This window comes from Mastigoproctus giganteus, chromosome 5, assembly GCF_048544385.1.
Source record: "Mastigoproctus giganteus isolate SK-2022 chromosome 5, ASM4854438v1, whole genome shotgun sequence".
NCBI lineage: Eukaryota > Metazoa > Arthropoda > Arachnida > Uropygi > Thelyphonidae > Mastigoproctus > Mastigoproctus giganteus.
The window spans coordinates 112,867,745-112,887,791 of NC_143579.1; the positions used below are offsets into that span (position 1 = coordinate 112,867,745).

The 20,047-nt window shown below is 36.9% G+C and overlaps 1 protein-coding gene across 4 annotated transcripts in view; it reads left to right on the forward strand.

Moving 5' to 3' along the window:
• LOC150085645 (fibroblast growth factor receptor 3-like) overlaps window positions 1-20,047 on the forward strand; it is a 509,974-nt gene that overhangs the window by 381,209 nt on the left and 108,718 nt on the right. For all 4 annotated transcript variants that reach the window (XM_090374150.1, XM_090374153.1, XM_090374152.1 and 1 more), the window contains one exon: window positions 15,221-15,411. In XM_090374150.1, coding sequence (XP_090230276.1) covers window positions 15,221-15,411 — 191 coding nt within the window. The remainder of the gene's footprint in view (window positions 1-15,220; window positions 15,412-20,047) is intronic.

Consider the following 20,047-nt stretch of genomic DNA (forward strand, 5'->3'; position numbering starts at 1 on the left):
CAGGAAGAGATTCCTTTTGACAAATGGGATTTCCTACAGAGTAGTTTGGGATTGACAATAAATTTTTATGATTATGTTGATGTAGACAATGATGTTATTGCACATGAGTTGCAAAATATTGAAGGTATTTGCAACGAAGATCAAAACATGATTGATAGTGAGTCTGAAGAAGATGAGCCTGCTGTACTAACATTCCGAGATGCAGTGATTAGCTTCTCTTCACTGCAGCAGTTCATTCATAGTTATGCCTGATGTTCCTGAGTCAGTGTTGAAATGTGTTAGTGAAACTGATTTTTTCTGTATGTAGCTCTCCCCAAAATATTTGAAGCAGTCTTCTTTGGATAGCTACTTGAAAAATTATAAACAGTTTTTAGTTTTTTTTTTTTTTTGTACTGCTTGTAATTATTGAAATTGATTTTTATCATCCTCATTACCTTTCTTCTCATTACATCCTTGTCATAATTTTGAAATCTTATTAAATAAATAAAAACTAATAAAAATTGTTTTGCATCAAATGACAATTTTTATTCTTCATAGTTTTCCTACAATTCACATGTGTATGTATCTTTTCATTTTTATTTGTGTAGTTAATATTCCTTACCCTTATATCATTTTCCATTCTAAGACATTTTCCCCTAAACCTTCGGTCCTTGGAAAGCTTCTTATCAGGGTTCTACTGTATATAATAAATTATCCTGTTTTACCACCTAAAATTATTAACAAAATAGGTTTTATTAAACTCATATGGCAGGGGTGGCCAACGAGTCGATTGTAGATTTAATTTCGGTCAATCATGACGAATTTTAAATTACAATCATCCCTTGATTTGTGCACCTTGTGCAATGAAATTTTTGAGATGGTAGATCGCGGCGCATTTTGAAGGAAAAAAGTAGATCACATCACATATTAAGTTGGCCACTCCTGTCATATGGTATATATGCTCACTATCTGCACTAAATTGTTATCAGGTGTGTTGTGTAGAAATTAATTAAGTGTAAAGTATTTAATAAAGATCAAAACATGATTGATAGTGAATCTGAACAAGAAGATGAGCCTGCTGTACTAATATAAACTTGTAAAGTATTTAATGAGTATTCTGGAATAATGGGATTTCCTGTTAAGTCCCTCTGCTATTATTTTTATTAAGTTGAATTTCAAAACAACAGTACATTAAGATGTTCTAACTAAGTGTCACATTGCAAGATATTTTAACATTCATCACAACACCTCATCTGCACGGTCTATCCCTTCTATCCTGTTCCCTGATGGATACGGACACACTTAATAGGAAATCTCATTATTCCAGGATACTCATTAAATACTTTACAAGTAAACTTCATATTTAATTTTTGCAAAAGTGTCTTGAACACAACATTATACTGAAATTCGCATGGGTTTGTACTAGAAATACATGTAAGAAGTACCCTCATATCATACATCAAACGTCAATTGCAATTATTTGGGATGAAATTACACAAAAGGTTCGGAGATAAATACCAATCTTTACATCAAATACACCACCTCAGATTTAGATTAAAAAGAGACATGTCACCCAGAACATGGTTAGACTTTGTTAATTATAATAATACATATATTAAAGCAGCGCATAGCAACATGACACAAAAACATTTAAAAAAATGGAATTCGCTTACACAGAGTACCCGCAGCCCTCGGAAATCTTCTGTCGTTAACATTTCATCACAATTGTTCTCCCGGCATGAATTATCTGGTCTAGAATATGGGTTTAATTTCACAATAAATAATAATCATTACCCTATTAAGCATTGCACTATTGAGTTACAAACTAAATTAGAGAATCACCTGGACAAATACCATATTATGCATGAGACTAAGGCTATTATTAATTCACAGGTGACGTCTCAGCCAAACAAGAGTAAACAACAGCTATCCAACATATGGAAACTAAGGGAAAACCGGAATATCATCATACAAAAAGCTGATAAGGGAGACACTATCACGATCTTACATAAAAGTGCATACATAAATAAAATGCAACAGATTCTCTCCGACACAAATACCCATAAAGTCAATAACACATACAATAGCTCCAGATTAAAGAATAGACTTGATGGTATCTTAAGAAGACTAACAGCCAATAAGGAAATTAGCCTACACACGTTACAGCAAATTTTCATACGGAGCAACGTTCTCCCACACGTTTGATATTACCAAACTTCATAAACCAGACCCCCCCCCCTTATGGCCAACCATTTCTTTCAGTAAATCCGCTTTCGCTAACCTATCAACCTTCTTTGTTTTGTTTTTTTTTTTCTCTTTGTTAGTTATTGCGTGTCGGCTTCTGTGGCCATAATGCACCTCCCAAGGTTTTTGCACTACTCTGATCCAAGCCCGAGGTGGGATTCGAATCCACAACCTTTGGGTTGCCAGGTTGCACTTTACCCACCTGGCTAGCCCGGTCGGTTGTTCTTAGTTAAAATTATTTAACCCCTCATGAGATTTTCAAAATTTAGAGTTTACAACATCAGCCAAGCCTTTGATCACATAAATACCACTACAATTTCTGGAAATGACATCATAGCTTCTTTTGATGTCGTTTCTTTATATACTAATGCAGTGTTTCTCAATCTTTTTACTCTCCTGGCACATTTTCCAAAGAAGAAAAATTTCGCGGCACACCTACGTAGTCATAGAAGAAGAAATTTCTAAATTTCGCGGCACACTTGGAAAATTTTGCGGCACACTAATGTGACGCGGCACACCCTTTGAGAAACACTGTACTAATGTATACCTGGATTTTACAGTACAAGCCTTGCGAGAACTTTTATCGGTAGATAACACCTTAGCTATACGCACTTCCCTTAATATTAACAGCATTCTGGAGCTTGTTTCGGTTTTACTTGATGCCAGACACTTCTAGTTTCAAGACCAAATATATGGACTCCCCATGGGATTAGGAATCTTGACCCCCCCCCCCCCCCCCCATCAGAAATTTACCTAGCTGCTATTGAACACCAAATACTCCAACCTTTTCCTTCAGGTATCAAACTTTATATGTGTTACACTGATGATGTTTTATTAATAGGAGACAAGTCCACTATTGACAGTCTTTTTATTAAATTTAACACAATACATGAAAGGCTAAAAATACACCCTTGAAATACAGGCTGACAACAAGATCAATTTTCTTAATCTTACAATATACAAAACAAGCACTAAATTAGGAACTAAAATTTATAGAATTTTTTTACTACCAAATCTTTACAAACAAATCTACAACGCTATTAAATACAGTTCTTTACATGAAGATTTGGCCCCAGAATTACAATATCTCACAAAAAAGTTCACAGCTAGGAAATATCCTTTACAATTAATTTGACATACAATTTCCACCACAAGAGATAAGATCAATAATCCGAGTAATCAAAACACCAACAAGAACAACAAACAAAACATATGTATCGTCCTTCCCTACACAGTCGACTCGCCAGACAGCTTTGTCAAGTGTTCGCTAACACAGACAACATTAATATTTTCATCATATAACAAAGTGGGGACCATTTTTAACACATACAAAGAAACACATGAATATCCGATAAGTGACATCAACAACATCGTTTATTTGATTAAGTGCCAATCTAATTGTAATGCATGCTATATTGGGAGCACTACCACTAAATTCTGCACTACTAAAACTTCAAGCACACGTGCATATTATTATTATAACAGCTTTAGGACTAACCAAGCCAACACAGAACTCACGCAGCACATGCATTCCCATAATTACAATCCTCTATTCAGCCATTAAAATTATAAAATTAAAGTTATAAAATTTTCCAACAGGAGGCACTTGTCATAGAATGGTGTCGCTGTAAGAACATGTCAGACATTTTAAATATGAAACTTCCAACAAACTTTTCCCCCATCTGGAACCCTGCACTTGTCAAGTTTCCACATATCTTGAAATGCACCATGGGTCCTTAGGATTCTTTTAAATACACAATCTCTTTCCTTCACCATTATTACCAACCAAAGAGATTATTACAAAAGTCATCCGTTATGACTATTGGCTTCATTTAGTTCTTCATATTTTCAATAATTTATAGAGGACAACCATGGTATGGGGCAATGCACTTCTCCCTCCTTTGGGCAAACTTTTAATTATAGGTTTTAATAGTCTCTACTCTATTTTTATTTTTTATGCAACTTAACTGAATTTCCACAACTTTCACCTTATACAACTAAGTGGATTATTTGAGGTGAGTACCGTCAGTTCAAGCTTTGCTATTATTTTTATTAAGTTGAAATACAAGTTATTATTATTTTTAATATTTTTATATATTTTTTTAAAATTAAATAAATTTGTTTTTTTTTCATGCTATTTAAAGTCTTTTTCTTTTACCTTAATACATTATAACAGAATTTATTTAAATTTACCTTACATTCGATTATTCAGAAAATTTTTCGAACTGGAAGAAGTCTGGCATAATTATTCTGGATAACTGACGCTCTACTGTAATTACAATCCTCTAATTGATTCAGCCATTACAATTATAAAATTAAAGTAATTAAAATTTTCCAACAGGAGGCACTTGTCATAGAATGGTGTCGCTGTAACAACATGTCAGACATTTTAAATATGAAACTTCCAACAAACTTTTGGATTTCAAGAAAGCTTTTGATACTGTTACACATGGAAGACTGCTGTATAAACTGGAGCAGTATGGCATTAAGGGCAAGTGATTAAAATGGACGAAAGGGTGGTTGAGTGGGAGACAACAGAGAGTATTAATCAATGGACACTGCTCTTAAGGACTAATGTTATTAGTGGAGTTCCCCAGGGTTTGGTGCTGGGCCCATGAAGGTATATCAGGCTTAATGTCCGAGTTACCAGATGATATAAAGGTTGGCAGGGTTGTTAATGACAGTATGCTACTGCAACAGGATCTAGAAAAGCTGGACAGAAGGTTTGAGAAGTGGCAACTGAAGTTTAACATTGACAAATGCAAAGTACTGCATATGGGTAGAAATAACCCCAACTGTGTGGTACTACACTCAGGGTAGTAGAGAATGAAAAAGACCTTGAGGGTAATTGTGCAGTCAGATATGAAGTTTTCTGAGCAGTGCAGACAGGCAGTGAGAGCAGGTCACAGGGGTCTTGTCAATGATATACAGGAATTTTGCTAGTACAGATAAGGAGGTGATTATCCCTTCTTATAAGGCAGTGGTGGGGCCATGCCTTGAGTACTGCATACAGGTGTGGAGACTTCATTTTAGGAAGGATGCAGAGTTGCTAGAAAGAGTACAGAGAATGGCAACAAGATTGGTGAGGGGAGCAAAGGGGTCCTCTTACCAAGGCTTGGGTTCTGCAAATTGTGGAATCTGGAGAATAGGCACCTGCGAGGTGATCTGATTGAGGTGTATAAGGTCTTGAATGGTATGAGCAGGCAAAATGCTGTTGGGATTCTTCCTCTTGCTTAGATTACAAACCTGAGGGGGCATAAATTCAAATTGAGGAAAGACAGTTGTAGAACAGATGTGTTGAAATTTGCCTTTAGCCAGCAGGTAGTTGATTACTGAAACAAACTTCCATCTGTTGTTGTGGAAGTTGATAGCTTAAATAAATTCAAGAACTGGACAAACTTTTAGAGCAAATGGGTATGCGAAATGGGAATTTTTTTTTTTTTTTTTGGCTGTTGTATAAGTTTGCTTTCTTTCACCATATGCCTCTACTAATGCCAGTCATACTTTGTAAGCTGCTTAAATGTTTAAGAAGAGTCCGAAGAGGAACAAGACATGCTAGGAAATCATGGATTCACTACTGCAGTGGTTCTCAAACTTTTTAATGTTGTTGTTGTTATTTGGAGCATTAGCAACTAAGGCCACATTGCTCCGTGAATATGCAGTGGTCATTCCCTAACCTTTCCACGTCATCCATATTTGGTAGTCAGGAGCTCAAACCGCGGTCTAATGAAGAAGCATGTGCTACGCACTCGTGCTCCTGCCCACCTGGCTATGGAGGCACCCTAAATCCATTATGAAAAATGCCTGGCACCCCAGCACCGGGTGCAATGGGTGCGGGCAGAATATTTTGTAAGGTGGTGCTATTTCAAATACAGTGTACGTGACAAACGGTTTGGCTCGGCTGTTCCATATATGTAGTTCTATGTGCATAAACACTGCAATGCGATCAGCAATTATTTCATGATGATTTCTAATTTACACAGTTGCATGAAATTCAACGATCTTTTGTAGCGATGGCCATGATGTAAGCTGATGCAAAATTTGACGTCGCGGCACCCCTATAAAGAGTAAGTGGCACCTTAGGGTGCTTTGGCACCCACTTTGAGAACCACTGCACTACTGAATGCTGCATTGAACAAAATGGAAGTCACATACTCCCCTGTGCTGTGCTTACCATGTTCCGCTGGCCCAATTCAGTGTAGTTTTAAACACTGTGTCTTATTGTGGTAATTGTAAATAGTATAGTATTTTATTCTGCATATATATATATATATATATATATATATATATATATATATATATTTTTTTTTTTTTTTTGGTAGTTGTTGGCACATTGGCTTCTGTGGCCATAGTGCACCTCCCAAGGTTTTTGCAGTACTTTGATCGAAGCCCGAGGCGGGATTCGAACCCGCGACCTTTGTATTCTGCATATGCATCATGTAATATTACTGTGCATCATAGTACAGCAGAAAGTTGAGATGTGCATAGTATTATTGCTGAAGATGGTGTGTGTGTGTGTGTGTAGATATCGCAGTATTGATGTATATTGTAACCTTTAACTTAATTTTTTGATGAAAATTATGCCTGCAACTAGAGCTGCATATGTCAGTGGCAACTATGTAAATCAAGGCTTTGTTTTACTCTGTGTGCAAATTTGGATATAATAGTTCCATAGAAGGTGTGTGTGTGAGTGAGTGAGGGGGGAACAGCAAGTTGAAATTTGAGTGCTTGAAAAATTCCACTAAAGGAATTAAATTAGCCTGAAATTGTCCATCTGACTTCACTAAAAGCAGGGGAAATAATAATTTTTTTCATAATAATGTGAAATATGCAGTAAGAATTGGTAAAATTGGATCAGGGACGAAAGTTAGTGATATTGTAGAAAAAAAAAAACAAAATGTATAACAACATAACTTTTTGTTCTCCCTTTAAGAGAATAAAGAGTGATACTGTTATATATATTTAAGTATTAACAGTAATATTAAGCACAAGTAGTCTGAAGCAATCTCAAAATTCTAGCACTTTCAAATTAAGGCCCAACTCAGCTTTTCTCTATCTCCCATATGGGTAACCTTTAAAAAAAGCTATGAGCTGGGGCTGAATTTGAAAGTGCTGGAATTTTGCTTTGCCAAGGGATGAGGCTTTATGACAAGAGCTTTGTTAATTCATTCTGCCCATATGAAATATTGCAAGAATAATGGGTGGAATTTTTTTTAGTTAACAGAATTGATTTGTTTTTATGATGTTATGAAGACAGGATACATTTGAATATAAGGGATGCAAGAATATTTGCTGATTTCATCAAGGCAATGTCAGATGGTTAGGACTGGTAGTTTGTTCTTCTGACATTCATTTAGATCAAGGCTTTAAATGGTATCTCTTAGTTGGTATAAAATGCCTAGTAGCTTCTATGGTTGGTTACCTGAATGCTTCCCATTTAAAATTTGTTGTTGATAACATCATCATTTATTGTCTCACTGCATGGTATTTAAAAATTGTCTGAAACTACTCTAGTCACCTTTAAAAGCAAAAGCCCTTCCCTTTGCCCCTGACTGTAGCTACTAGTATTATAAATAGTACATATTTAAGTAAATTCCACAGTATGATGTGATCTCTGTTGCCTAGTGGTTCTTTTGTTTTCAGATTCATAATGCATGAAGAGTTGCTGCTAATAATCAGATCAAAATGGACAAAATGGAAGTCACATATATCCTGCTTACCATGTTCTGCTGGCCCTGTTCTGTGCAGTTTTGCTTTCTTTTGTTGCCTCTCTAGTATCCAATAAATTTGCAAAAGTGTTACTACTGTGTGAGTTACCAACCCACAAGTTCCACTTATTATTAGGAAAGTTAAATTCCCCATTATAAGACATTCTGATTTACTGGCCCACTCTGTGTCTGTACAGTTCTGTGTTATACAGATCTCAGTCATTAGCCCTATATGACATTCTCACTCTCATTTTTGTTTTCCAAGTGCTTATGTCATACCAAACTAACTGAGCATTGTGCTGGCCACCCACCTCAACTGGATGCTCTCCCTTACATTTTATGTACTCTTGAACTAAGAGCATAACCCTCCTCCATGTGTCTGTCCTTTCTGTACACACTGTACTGAGGACCAAGCAAAGATTGTCCTGGATGACCTGGTAAGCTGGACCCTCACAAATAAATTAAAAATATCAAACACAAAAACAAAGCTAATGATCTTCAAAAACAGGTTGGATTACCGCAGACCCCCCCAAGGTGCTTATTCACGGGAAGCAAATTCCATACGTGGCACAAACTAAACACCTTGGCATCATATTGGACGACAGGCTCAGTTTCCAACCACACATGAACATTTTGGCAAACAAAACCAAAGCCTTCACTGCAGCTGTCATCAGGATCTCCTGTTCAGACTGGGGACTCAACAAAAGAACCCTATCTCTCTACTATAAAGCTGTGTTCTTGCCAATTTCCTCCTATGCGGCTCTGAGTGCCAAGCGATTTTCTTACTGTGATTTATAGTGTGCTCTCTAAAGTGATAGTTTTGATTCTTTTCTAGTATTCCTTTGTTTACTTGAAGTGGTTCTGCACTTTAGAGGTCAAAAGTAAGAACCAAGAAAGGAAATACACCTTTCTTTTCTTAGTCTTTTTATATTTATTATTAATCAACTCTACTAACTTAAACAACCACTTGGTCACTGGTGGCACCACTCCTGCCTCCACGTGGCGGGGCCAGTAACCTGGGGGATAAACCAGCCCTCAGGGCTAAAAGGAGTAGAGATGGAAACAAATGACTTTCTGCATTTAGAGCCAAAGAGCTCTCAACCAAATGACAACCATGACACTGACCATGACTTCTCTCTCTCTCTCTCTCTCTCTCTCTCTCTCTCTCTCTCTCTCGAAGAGAATGAAAAAAGACATTGGCAGACAGGAATTACCAGCATTCCTGATAATACATTTTCTGTCAACACAACCTGTGAGCAAGCTCTTCCCTTCATCATTCAGAGATGCTTTGAACATGCCGCAGGTTCACCAAAAATGGTGAAACGTCTCGAATCTGGAGATTTATTAATAGAGACCGCCAATTCTCGACACTAGGAACTATTATTATGTCTGACAAACTTGAGTGGAATCCAAGTTCAAATCACACCGCATACCACCCTCAATTCTTCAAAGGGAGAGATCACTGAATGGGATCTATTGAACGTTCCTGAAGATGAAATAGTCCAGGAACTTAAAGAACAAAAAGTCACTCAGGCAAAAGGATCATGATTTGAAAAGATGGCAGTTTTTTTCCTACCCAGAGTATAATTTTAACTTTCAGTTCTCCAAACCTACCAGCTTCAGTAAAGGCAGGATATTTAAACTATTGAGTTTGGCCTAACCCCCTAAGATGTTTTAAAAGCCAGAAATTTGGCCTTTCTCAGACAGCATGCTGTGGAGACGCAAGATGTGTAAACTGTGGGTGTAAAACTCATTCACAAACAGAATACAAGGCTTCAACCCCTCAGTGTCCAAATTGCAAGGGCAACCATCCGGCATATTCCAAAGACGGCGATCTCTGGAAGTTGGGAAAAAAAATACAAAAGTATAAAATTGAAAATAAAATTTCCTACCAAGAGGCAAGAAAACAAGTAAAATTAAGTACACCAACATGCAACTATGCTTCTGCTACTTACAGTCACCAAGCAATAGCATGTCAGATGGAAGTGTTCATCCCTCCAGACACATCGATCTCAGACTGGGCTCGATCGGTACTCTCGGTCCAGCATCCAGCTCCACCAAACGTAGTAGACCAATGCAGTAATACACCACTGACAGTTCAATCCCAGAGAGTTCCTCGTTGTCAAGCAGTGGATAAATTGCAGAAATCTGATCCTATTGAGGTGAAGCAATCTCCCCTATTAAGCATGGACACAGATGATACCACCAACTCAGATCTGCTTGAAATACATGCAGATGATTATATGGAAGAAGGTAATGAATCAAGATGCCCAAATTTTTCAAGGAAAGAAAAATCAAAACCTGACAGATATAAACAAGCCACTCACAAAAAGCAGACAGACTCCTCTTCCGCTCACAAAACCAAATAACGGAACAAATTTTACAATGGAATTGCAGAGGTTTTCACAGCAATATTGATGATATCTATGAACTAATTCACCATTACAATAATGCTGCTATATGCTTGCAAGAAACAAATCTAACAACAAAAATATCCGTTTCAGTCAAAAAATATACTATCTTCAGAAAACATCAATCTGAAACTAACAGCCCCCATGGAGGAGTAGCTATATTAGTGGGATCACGAGTCCCCTCCAGGCACATTGCATTGCAAACGCCATTAGAAGCTATTGCTACCCATATAGTAATCGGTATCACATTGACACTGGCCTCAATTTATCTTCCGCCAAACCAATCATGTACAATTCAGCAACTGGTAAATCTGATTTCTCAATTACCACCTCCTATTTGTTTACTAGGAGATTTTAATAGCATCATCCATTATGGGGTTCTCTGGTCTCATACGGACATGGTGAACTTATTGAAATGTTACTTGACCGAGAGAATTTGACACTATTGAACACTAGCTTACCCATTTAAATCCATTTCCCTACTGTGTCAACCAGTGCAGTAGATCTTTCAATTTGCTCTCCGATCCTCTTCCCAACTATAGAGTGGGCAGTACATGACAATCCTCTAAACAGTGACCACTATCTGCTGATCTACAGTATTCAAACCACCCATTCCAAACAAAATGGAAATTTTCCAAAGCAAACTGGACGAAATTTACCCGTCATGTATCTTTTGATGATGACATCATAGAGTCTTCTGCTATTGACACTGTCACCGATCATATCACAATGCAGATACTAACAGCTGCAAAAGCCGCCATCCCACAGTCTCAAATAAGAAACCGTCGGCATTCCAATCACTGGTGGAATGGTGATTGTAACAAACCGAAGAGAGAGAAAAAAAAAATGCAGCATGGAACACCTACTGCAAATATCCCACCACTGTCAACCTTATTAACTTCAAGAGACTGAGAACCAAAGCTCGTTATATCCAGCGGAAGGCGAAAAAATACTCATGGATAAAATTTGCCTCAATCAACAAAGATATTGATACCCAAATAATCTGGGTAAAAATAAAGAAGCTAAACGGTAAATATTATATGTTGCCTTCTCCTATTATTAATTGGAATGGGAAATAGATCTCATCTGCTGAGGAAATTGCCAATGCCTTAGAAACTGTGTTCTGCGAATTGTCTGCCTCAATTGCATATCAGCCATATTTTCAAAAAATTAAAGCTGAAGCTGAGAAAAGGAAGCTGAACTTCAAAACTACATGTTCTTTACCCTATAACCAACCACTCACAATATCTGAACTGGAAAAATCTATATATACCTCAAGAAATAGCTCTCCTGGTCCTGATGTAATCTACCATATAATGCTTCAACACCTCAATCAGAAATCACTATTGTCATTAGCATTAGTAGAGGCATTTGATGCAAGAAAGCAAGCTTATGCAGCATCAGCCAAAAAAAAAAAAAAAAAAAACCCACTTCCACTTCACCCCTCTGTTCGTTCAAAATACCTGTCCAGCTGAGCCTTAAACTTATTTAAGCTATCAACCTCCACTACAAGGGATGGAAGTCTGTTCCACCAACCAACCAACCACCCGCTGGCTAAAGGCAAATTTCCGCACGTCTATCCTACATCTGTCTTTCCTCAATTTGAATTTATGCCCTCTCAGGTGATTATTCTGAGCTAGAGGAAGAATCCCATCAGCATTGAGCATGCTCAAACCAGTCAGGGCTTTATACACCTCTATCAGATCACCTCGCTGGTGCCTAGTCTCCAGACACTGTAATTTGCAAAACTTAAGCCTTCTTTCGTAAGAGTACCCCTTTGTTCCATTCACCAATCTTGTTGCCCTTCTGTGTACTCGTTCCAGCAGCTCTACATCCTTCTTGAAATGAGGCCTCCAGACCTGTATACAGTACTCTAGGTGTGGCCTGACCATTGCCTTATACAAGGGAATAATCACCTCCTTATCCCTGCTGGAAAAATTCCTGTATATCATTGACAATACTCCATGAGCTACTCTTGCAGCTCGTCTGCATTGCTCAGAGAACTTCATATCTGCCTGCACAACCACCCCCAGGTCCCTTTCATTATCTACCACTGTCAGTGTAGTACCACAGAGTTGATACGTTGCTCTGGGGTTGCTGTTTCCCATATGTAGTACTTTACATTTGCCAATGTTAAACTTCATTTGCCACCTTTCAGCCCATCTGCTCAACCTTTCCAGATCCTGTTGCAGTAGCATAGTGTCAGTAGTGTCCTTGACAACACTGCCAACCTTCGTATCGTCTGCAAACGTGGACATTAAGCTTGATATACCATCATCAATATCATTTATAAATATAGAAAACAATAATGGACCCAATACTGAACCCTGAGGGACTCCACTAATAACATTAGTCCACGATGAGTAGTGTCCATTGATTACCACTCTCTCTTCTCCCCCTCAACCACCCCATCCATAGCAGCAATTTGCCTCCAATGCCACACTGCTCCAATTTGTGCAGCAGTCTTCCATGTGCAACAGTATCAAAAGCCTTTCTAAGATCCAAGTATATAATATCAAATTTATTCCCTGCATCCAGTTCTTTTGTGACTGCATCATAGTATCCAATCAAATTGGTCAGGCAAGACTTCCCCTTAATAAAACCATGCTGTGTCCGAGCTATAACTGAAGTCTTGTCTAGATGATCCTGCAGTGCTTCTTTAACCAGTGCCTCCATTAATTTTCTGGGAACAGAAGTTAAACTCACAGGTCTATAATTACTTGTGTCAGCCTTAGATCCTCCTTTGTGAACTGGGGTCACATTTGCACATCTCCAGTCCATGGGTACCTCCCCTGAGTCCAAGGAAGCTCTCATAATTATGGCTAAGGTTTTGCTTACTTCCTTTCCTGCCTCCTTTAATATAACTGGATAGATCCCATCTACCCCAGGTGCCTTTCTTGTGTTTATCTTCAACAATTTCTCCTCCTCTTTACTCTCAGTTATTACAAGATTCTCTAGCTTGCTGCCAGAGTTGAATACACCTCTGGTATTCCCCTCACTGAATAACTCCCCATGTGTGAATGTTGATGCAAAATATTCATTTAGTTTGTTAGCCACCCGTGCAGGATCATCAACAGTTGACCCATCGATATCAAGTGGACCAATCTGATTCATTCCCTTCCTTCTAGAGTTTGCATAAGTAAAGAACTCTTTGCTGTTTTTTTTTTTTTGCATCCCTTGCCAAGGATTTCTCGTAATCTGCCTTCGCCTGCCTAACCTCCTTTGTAACTTGGTTACAGATCAACTTGTATCTATCATAGGCTTGAATCCATTCCGAATTAGCTGCACAAATTAACCTAACATTTTTTCACTAGCCAAAAATTAGTCTATTAAAAAAACCCATGCTAATAGTGTGGAGTGCACACCCTGTTTTGAATTCAGCTGAAACTAGTAAATCTTTTCTTTTTTTCATAAACTATTTTCTAACCTTAAACATTAGGTTATGAAAAAAATGAAAAGATTTACCGGTTTAAAAACATACAAAGAAATCAGTAACATGGTTTTTTTATTAGAAAAAGCACTCATGAACTCCAATAATCTGCTTTTAATAATGAGAAAAAAACTAATCAGTATATTGTCTATTATACTTACACATCAATCAATATATCGTTCTTGACTTCTACTGCCGCTGCTGATAACACACACCATCTTTTTACTGAAAATGCAGGGAGAAACCAGTTTGTCTGGTAAGTTCCCCATAGTTTTCTGTGGTTCTTGTTTTGCTGTTCTTTACCTTAGCCCATTTTTTTTGTCTCCTAGTGAAGTAATAAAATTGTATTTTGTGGGAATATCATGTAAAGCACATAACATTTTAAATTAATTTTCATTAAAAAAAATTTAATAAGTATTGCAATCCATTAGTAAAAGGACTGGGAATAGTATAGAATAAGCAGAAATTCAAAAATTTCCAAAAACGTTTTTCAGAAATAAAAAACAAACAAAAAAAAAAAAAAGAAAACTGCAAGTGTGATATCTCTGGTAAGGCTGTCTCTGTTGTGATTTGGTGCCCTAATGCCGATTGGTTAACATTGCTCTGTAGTTTCCCCTTTTCCTTTAGAAAAAGGAAAATGGTAAAGATATTTGTTAAGGGTAAACATTGATTCTTTTTTAAGCATCCATATTGTCATTAAGCTTTATTCCTGGTGGACAAATTAACATGGATATTCTGATATTTAAAATGATTAGCGAAGTGGGCACAACACAAAGTATTAGGTGATTTGAACAAATAAAGCACACTGCAAGCAAAAGATGGAATGAAAATATTGCTATTATAATCTATGAAGTAACCAGCATTCAAACAGTTATGTTAAAAAAGCTGTTTTTTTGCAATAAAAAAAATTGAATATTAAAATATATTGGTGATTCAAAAAAAAAAAAAGTTTAAGTTAGTACATAATCAGAAAGAGAAGAAAAACTACCAAATCTTAGACCTATTTGTTCAAAAAATACCATGTGATAAACTCATTTTAATCATAAATTTTATATATCTGAATATGTATAAGATTTTCCATTATTAGTTTTAATATAAATGTTTTTCAACAAACTTCAATTTGTTTCAAAGTATCATGTTTATTGCTGTTTTATTCAGCTAAATGTTAACAAGTGGATTTTTTTTAATGTATATCAATAATAAAAGATGAAGTTACTATATTTTTGTCCAGTTCTTCCTTGAATTTATTTAAGCTATCAACGTTCACAATGACAGTGAGAGGTCGAAGTTTGTTCCAGCAATCATTTATAGATTATTTAGGTTTTTTCTTGGTTTTATAGATTATTTAGGTTTTTTTCTTGGTTTTTGAGAATCCCAAATTGTTGAATGCTGGTTTTTTGAGGTTTTTCTTATATAAGTGACAGTTATTCTAGTTGTTTTATTTTTAGGGCCTCTTTATGTAATAGTTGAATATGCTCCAAATGGTAATTTGCGAGATTTTTTGCGATCCTACAGACCAAGTTCAGGTTATGAAAGAGCCATTGGATTAGATCTTAAACCAAGAACACTCTCACACAGGAATCTGGTCTCTTTTGCTTTTCAAGTAGCTCGGGGCATGGAGTATTTGACTTCTAAAAAGGTAAAAATGCAGGTGTATTGCAGTATGATCAGTTTCCATTTAATGTACTTTTATATGACCTTTTTTAAGTTATAAATGTTACACACAATACATAGATGATCTTAAGCCTGGAAGATATCTGTAAACTCACTTAAAACTGTTTTTTCGATTATGAGAGTGGAAAAGGAAAGAAAGGTATTTTTCCATAAACATTAAACTTTATAGATGGGTTTTGTGGGGATTGAGGCAAACTCAGAATGCTTGTAGTCTACATAAGTAGCATAGAATGATTTAAAGCAGGAAGCAGCAAATAGTTGATTGCAAAGCATATTTCAGTAAATCACTCTCCATAAAGAGAAAAATATAATATACTTTCTTGGAGACACCAATGTAAGAAATATCACCAATTACTTACCTGATTTTGATTTTAAGTTTATTTCAAATTTTAATGCAACTACTTAATGTGTTTCATATAATAGAAGAATATAATAATTCTGACCAGGATATTTTTTTTAAACATGATATTCTTTTAGAAAAACTGTGATGATTGGTAATTTTAGGAAAATTCCCTCATTTTAGGAAAGATGTAGAGCTGCCGGAACTAGTACAGAGAAGGTCATTGAGATTGGAATGGAACAAAGAATTGCTCTTACGAAGAAAGGCTTCAGCATTTCTTCATAAGAGCAATAAAGAAAATAAAGATGGGTTTCTTTCTCTTACACAGATTAATTGCCTGAGGGACATAAATTCAAATTGAGGAAAGACAGCTGTAGAATAGATGTGCAAAATTTGCCTTTAGCCAGCGGGTGATTGATTGCTGGAACAAACTTTCATCTGTCGCTGTGGAAGTTTGCAGCTTAAATAAATTCAAGAACTAGACAAACATTTAGTGAATGGATGGGTGAAATGGGAAGGGCTTTTTTTTTTTTTGGCTGATGTCATATAAGCTTGCTTTCTTGCATCGTATGCCTCTACTAATGCTAATATAGTGGAAAAGGTTGCTGGCCTTTGATTTACAGGCTATAGTAATGTCACACACATGTTCTGCACACAAAACATGTGTATGACGTTACTGAAAGAAATATACCAAACATTTTGGTTTATTGACCATTGTGTAAGAATGGGTATTCCCATAAGACATATTAAGAGTCCTATAATTTAATAACTCTTATTAAAATTTTTATAAATTTCATTATATGCCATTAATGCCACCTGTGGAATGTTTTGGAAAAGGAAGTGAGGCATACAGACATGCAATTATCATCCATTCTAACACTGTCGTAAGCCTTGCATGCAGCATGGTTGCAGATCCCTAGTCATCTTCAGAATAGTGGCTGTTATCCATGTGAACAGTAGCCAACATAGTATTAGGATAAGTTTTCATAAATCAGTAGTGTGTGTGTGTGTGTGTGTGTGTGTGTGTGTACGTACACATATGAGTATATATTATTATTATTAGCCATATGGTGCATCATTAATTTATTTATACAGGATATTTCATTTAAAAAGTACTACAGTCTGCTCACTTATTGAATGATATTTTTGAAATTATTATAATTAGATGCAGTATTGCTAATTAAAATGTTTACAATTTCTAATTTTAACTTTTACTAATCAACTGCCTTTTTCTGAACAGGAAAGTTTTCCCCATCCACGGTTTAGTCTAAAAATGCCAACAACGTACTTCTGAACAAAACCCGCTCTTATGAGTGAACATGCAATGTTCATATGTTATACTCATTCTTTAGTACAGACATATTATTTTCCAGATATTCACTGGAACTTGTGGGTTTTTAACACGCGCGCACGCACGCACACACACACACTAGCAAGACTTCCATGGTTTTATCAGATGACTGCTTTCTACAGCAGTATAAGAGAAATAACATTCCAGGCATAGACCTAAATGGATGTCAAATGAACTGAGGAGATTTGTGGCTGGCAAGAAAAATGCATGGAATGCATATAAATTATATGGTTATACAGAAGCTTGTGGTAGATATAAACTAGTCTGAAATCAGATCACAAAAAACGATAAGGCAAGTTAAGGCAGATTATGAGAAGAATGAAAAGAAATGCAACAAAGACTTATTTACTTATATTAACAGTAGAAGGAAGGGGTTAAATCACACTGGTACACTTAATGACAATGGTTTAACTGTTGATGATACTGCCCAGGTTTCTGACAAACTGAATAGGTATTTTGCATACACAATCATGCATGATGAGTTCTGCATTGAGGGAAATTCCAGAAGTTCATCAGAATCTAATGGGGAGCCAAATGATTTTGTGATAACTGAGGAGAAAGTTGGAGAGAAATTGTTGAAGCACATCATTAAAAAAAAAACATCTGGGGTGGATGGGATCTATCCAATTATATTAAGGGTGGCAGCAAAGAAGATATGTAAACCCTTAGCCAGAATTATGGAAGCATCTGTGAATTCAGGAGAGGTACCTATGGACTGGAGATGTTCAAATGTATCCCCAATGCACAAAGGGAGATCAAAGGGTGACATCAGTAATAACAGACCTTTTAACTTAACTTCTGTTCTGGGGAAAATAATGGAGTCTGGTTAAAGAAGTAATGCAGGATCATCTAGACATGGATGCAGTTATACTACAGTCACAGCATAGATTTGTTATGGGGCGATCTTGTCTGACCAAGCTGATTAAATATTATAATGCAGAAACTTAGGAACTGAATGCAAAAAAATAATTTTGATATCATAGACTTGGATTTCAGCAAAGTTTCATTAGGGTTGCACATAAAAGAGAGCTGTATAAGTTGGAGCAGTGTAGAACTAAGGGAAAGTTACTGCTCAGGAAAAAGGGATGGTCAAGTGAGAGAATACAGAGTAGTCATTGATGGACACTCCTCTTCATGGACTAATGTTGTTGGTGGAGTCTCCTAATGTTGGTTCAGTGTTGGGCCCATTGTTGTTTTCTCTATTTATTAGTGATACTGATGACTACTGTATATCAGGCTTAATGTCTAAGTTTGCAGATTATACATATGTTGGCAGTGTGGTTAATGACATAATCAGGATAAGCTGCTGCAATGAGATATAAACAAATTATGCCTGTGGGCTGAGAAATGGCAGTGGAAGTTTAACATTGATAAATGCAAGGTACTACATATGGTTAGCAGTAATCCCAGATTAACATACCAATTTACATTAACATTATGTGGTACTATAATGGAAAGGGCCTGGAGGTAATTGTGCAGCCAGATATTAAATTTTCTGAGCAATGCAGACAGGCTGCCAGGACAGCTCATGAAGTTTTCTCGGATATATGGGAAGTTTACTAGCAGTGACAAGGAAGTGATTATCCCTTTGTATAAGCCAATGGTTAGAGCCATATCTCGAGTACTGCATATAGGACTGGAGACCTCATTTTAGGAAGTATGTAGATCTGATGGAATGGGTGAAGAGAAGGGCAATAAGATTGGCAAAGGTAATGAAAGGATGGTATTTACCAAGACAGGTAAATACCATCTGCAAATTGCAACGTGTTGAGACTAGGCACCTCCGGCGTGATCTGACTGAGATTTTACGTCTTAGAAGGGATTGAGCAAGCTCAATGCTTATTCTTCCTTTTGCTGAGACTACGTGCATGAGGGGACATAAATTCAAACTGAGAAAGGATGGTAGTTGCTGGATAGATGTGAGGAGGTTTGCATTCAACCAGAAAGTTGTTGGAACAAACCCCCATCTAGTGTTGTGTAGAGAGGCATTTGGAATCAATTCAAGGAAGAACTAGACAAATTATTAGAGGCTGTGGATAAATGATATGTGAGGTTTTTTTTTTTTTTTCCCCCTTTTGCTGTTGCTATTATATGCCACTAATAATAATAACAAGGGCCCTATTAGCTCAGTGGTTATGATGCCAGACCACCAATATCACGAACCCAGATTCAAATGCCACGGGGAGTGGTGGGAGTCACAAAGGTTGCTTCATTGGAACCACCTCTCCCAAGTTCGAAGTGACAGCTGAGGCAGAGATTGGAACTATCTGGTATCGCTTCCATAACTACCACCCACCACTGGATGTCAAAGTTAAAACAGTTCGAAGGTCATACCTGGATGAAGATGAGAAGTTAAAATATTGAACGTACTGCATTGAATGTGGCACAGGATAAAGTCACTTGTGTTAAGGCCTTAGACAGACAGGTCAGTTTGAAAAGTCAGAGACAGTCTCCCACGGAAAACAGCGGCACTCTCTCCCATATGGCTACCACAACTGAAGGGCAAGACCATCCAGCCCAATACAACTGGAAGTGCTTCTGCACAACTGTTGATAGTGATGATCCAGGACAGAATAAGAAGTCATATAAGAGCATCAAAATGAATACATTCATCATGCGAGCATACTACGAAGTAAAGCTAGAGACAGACATTAGCATTAGCATTAGTAGAGGCATTTGATGCAAGAAAGCAAGCTTATGCAGCATCAGCCAAAAAAAAAAAAAAAAAAAACCCACTTCCACTTCACCCCTCTGTTCGTTCAAAATACCTGTCCAGCTGAGCCTTAAACTTATTTAGGCTATCAACCTCCACCACAAGGGATGGGAGTCTGTTCCACCAACCAACCACCCGCTGGCTAAAGGCAAATTTCCGCACGTCTATCCTACATCTGTCTTTCCTCAATTTGAATT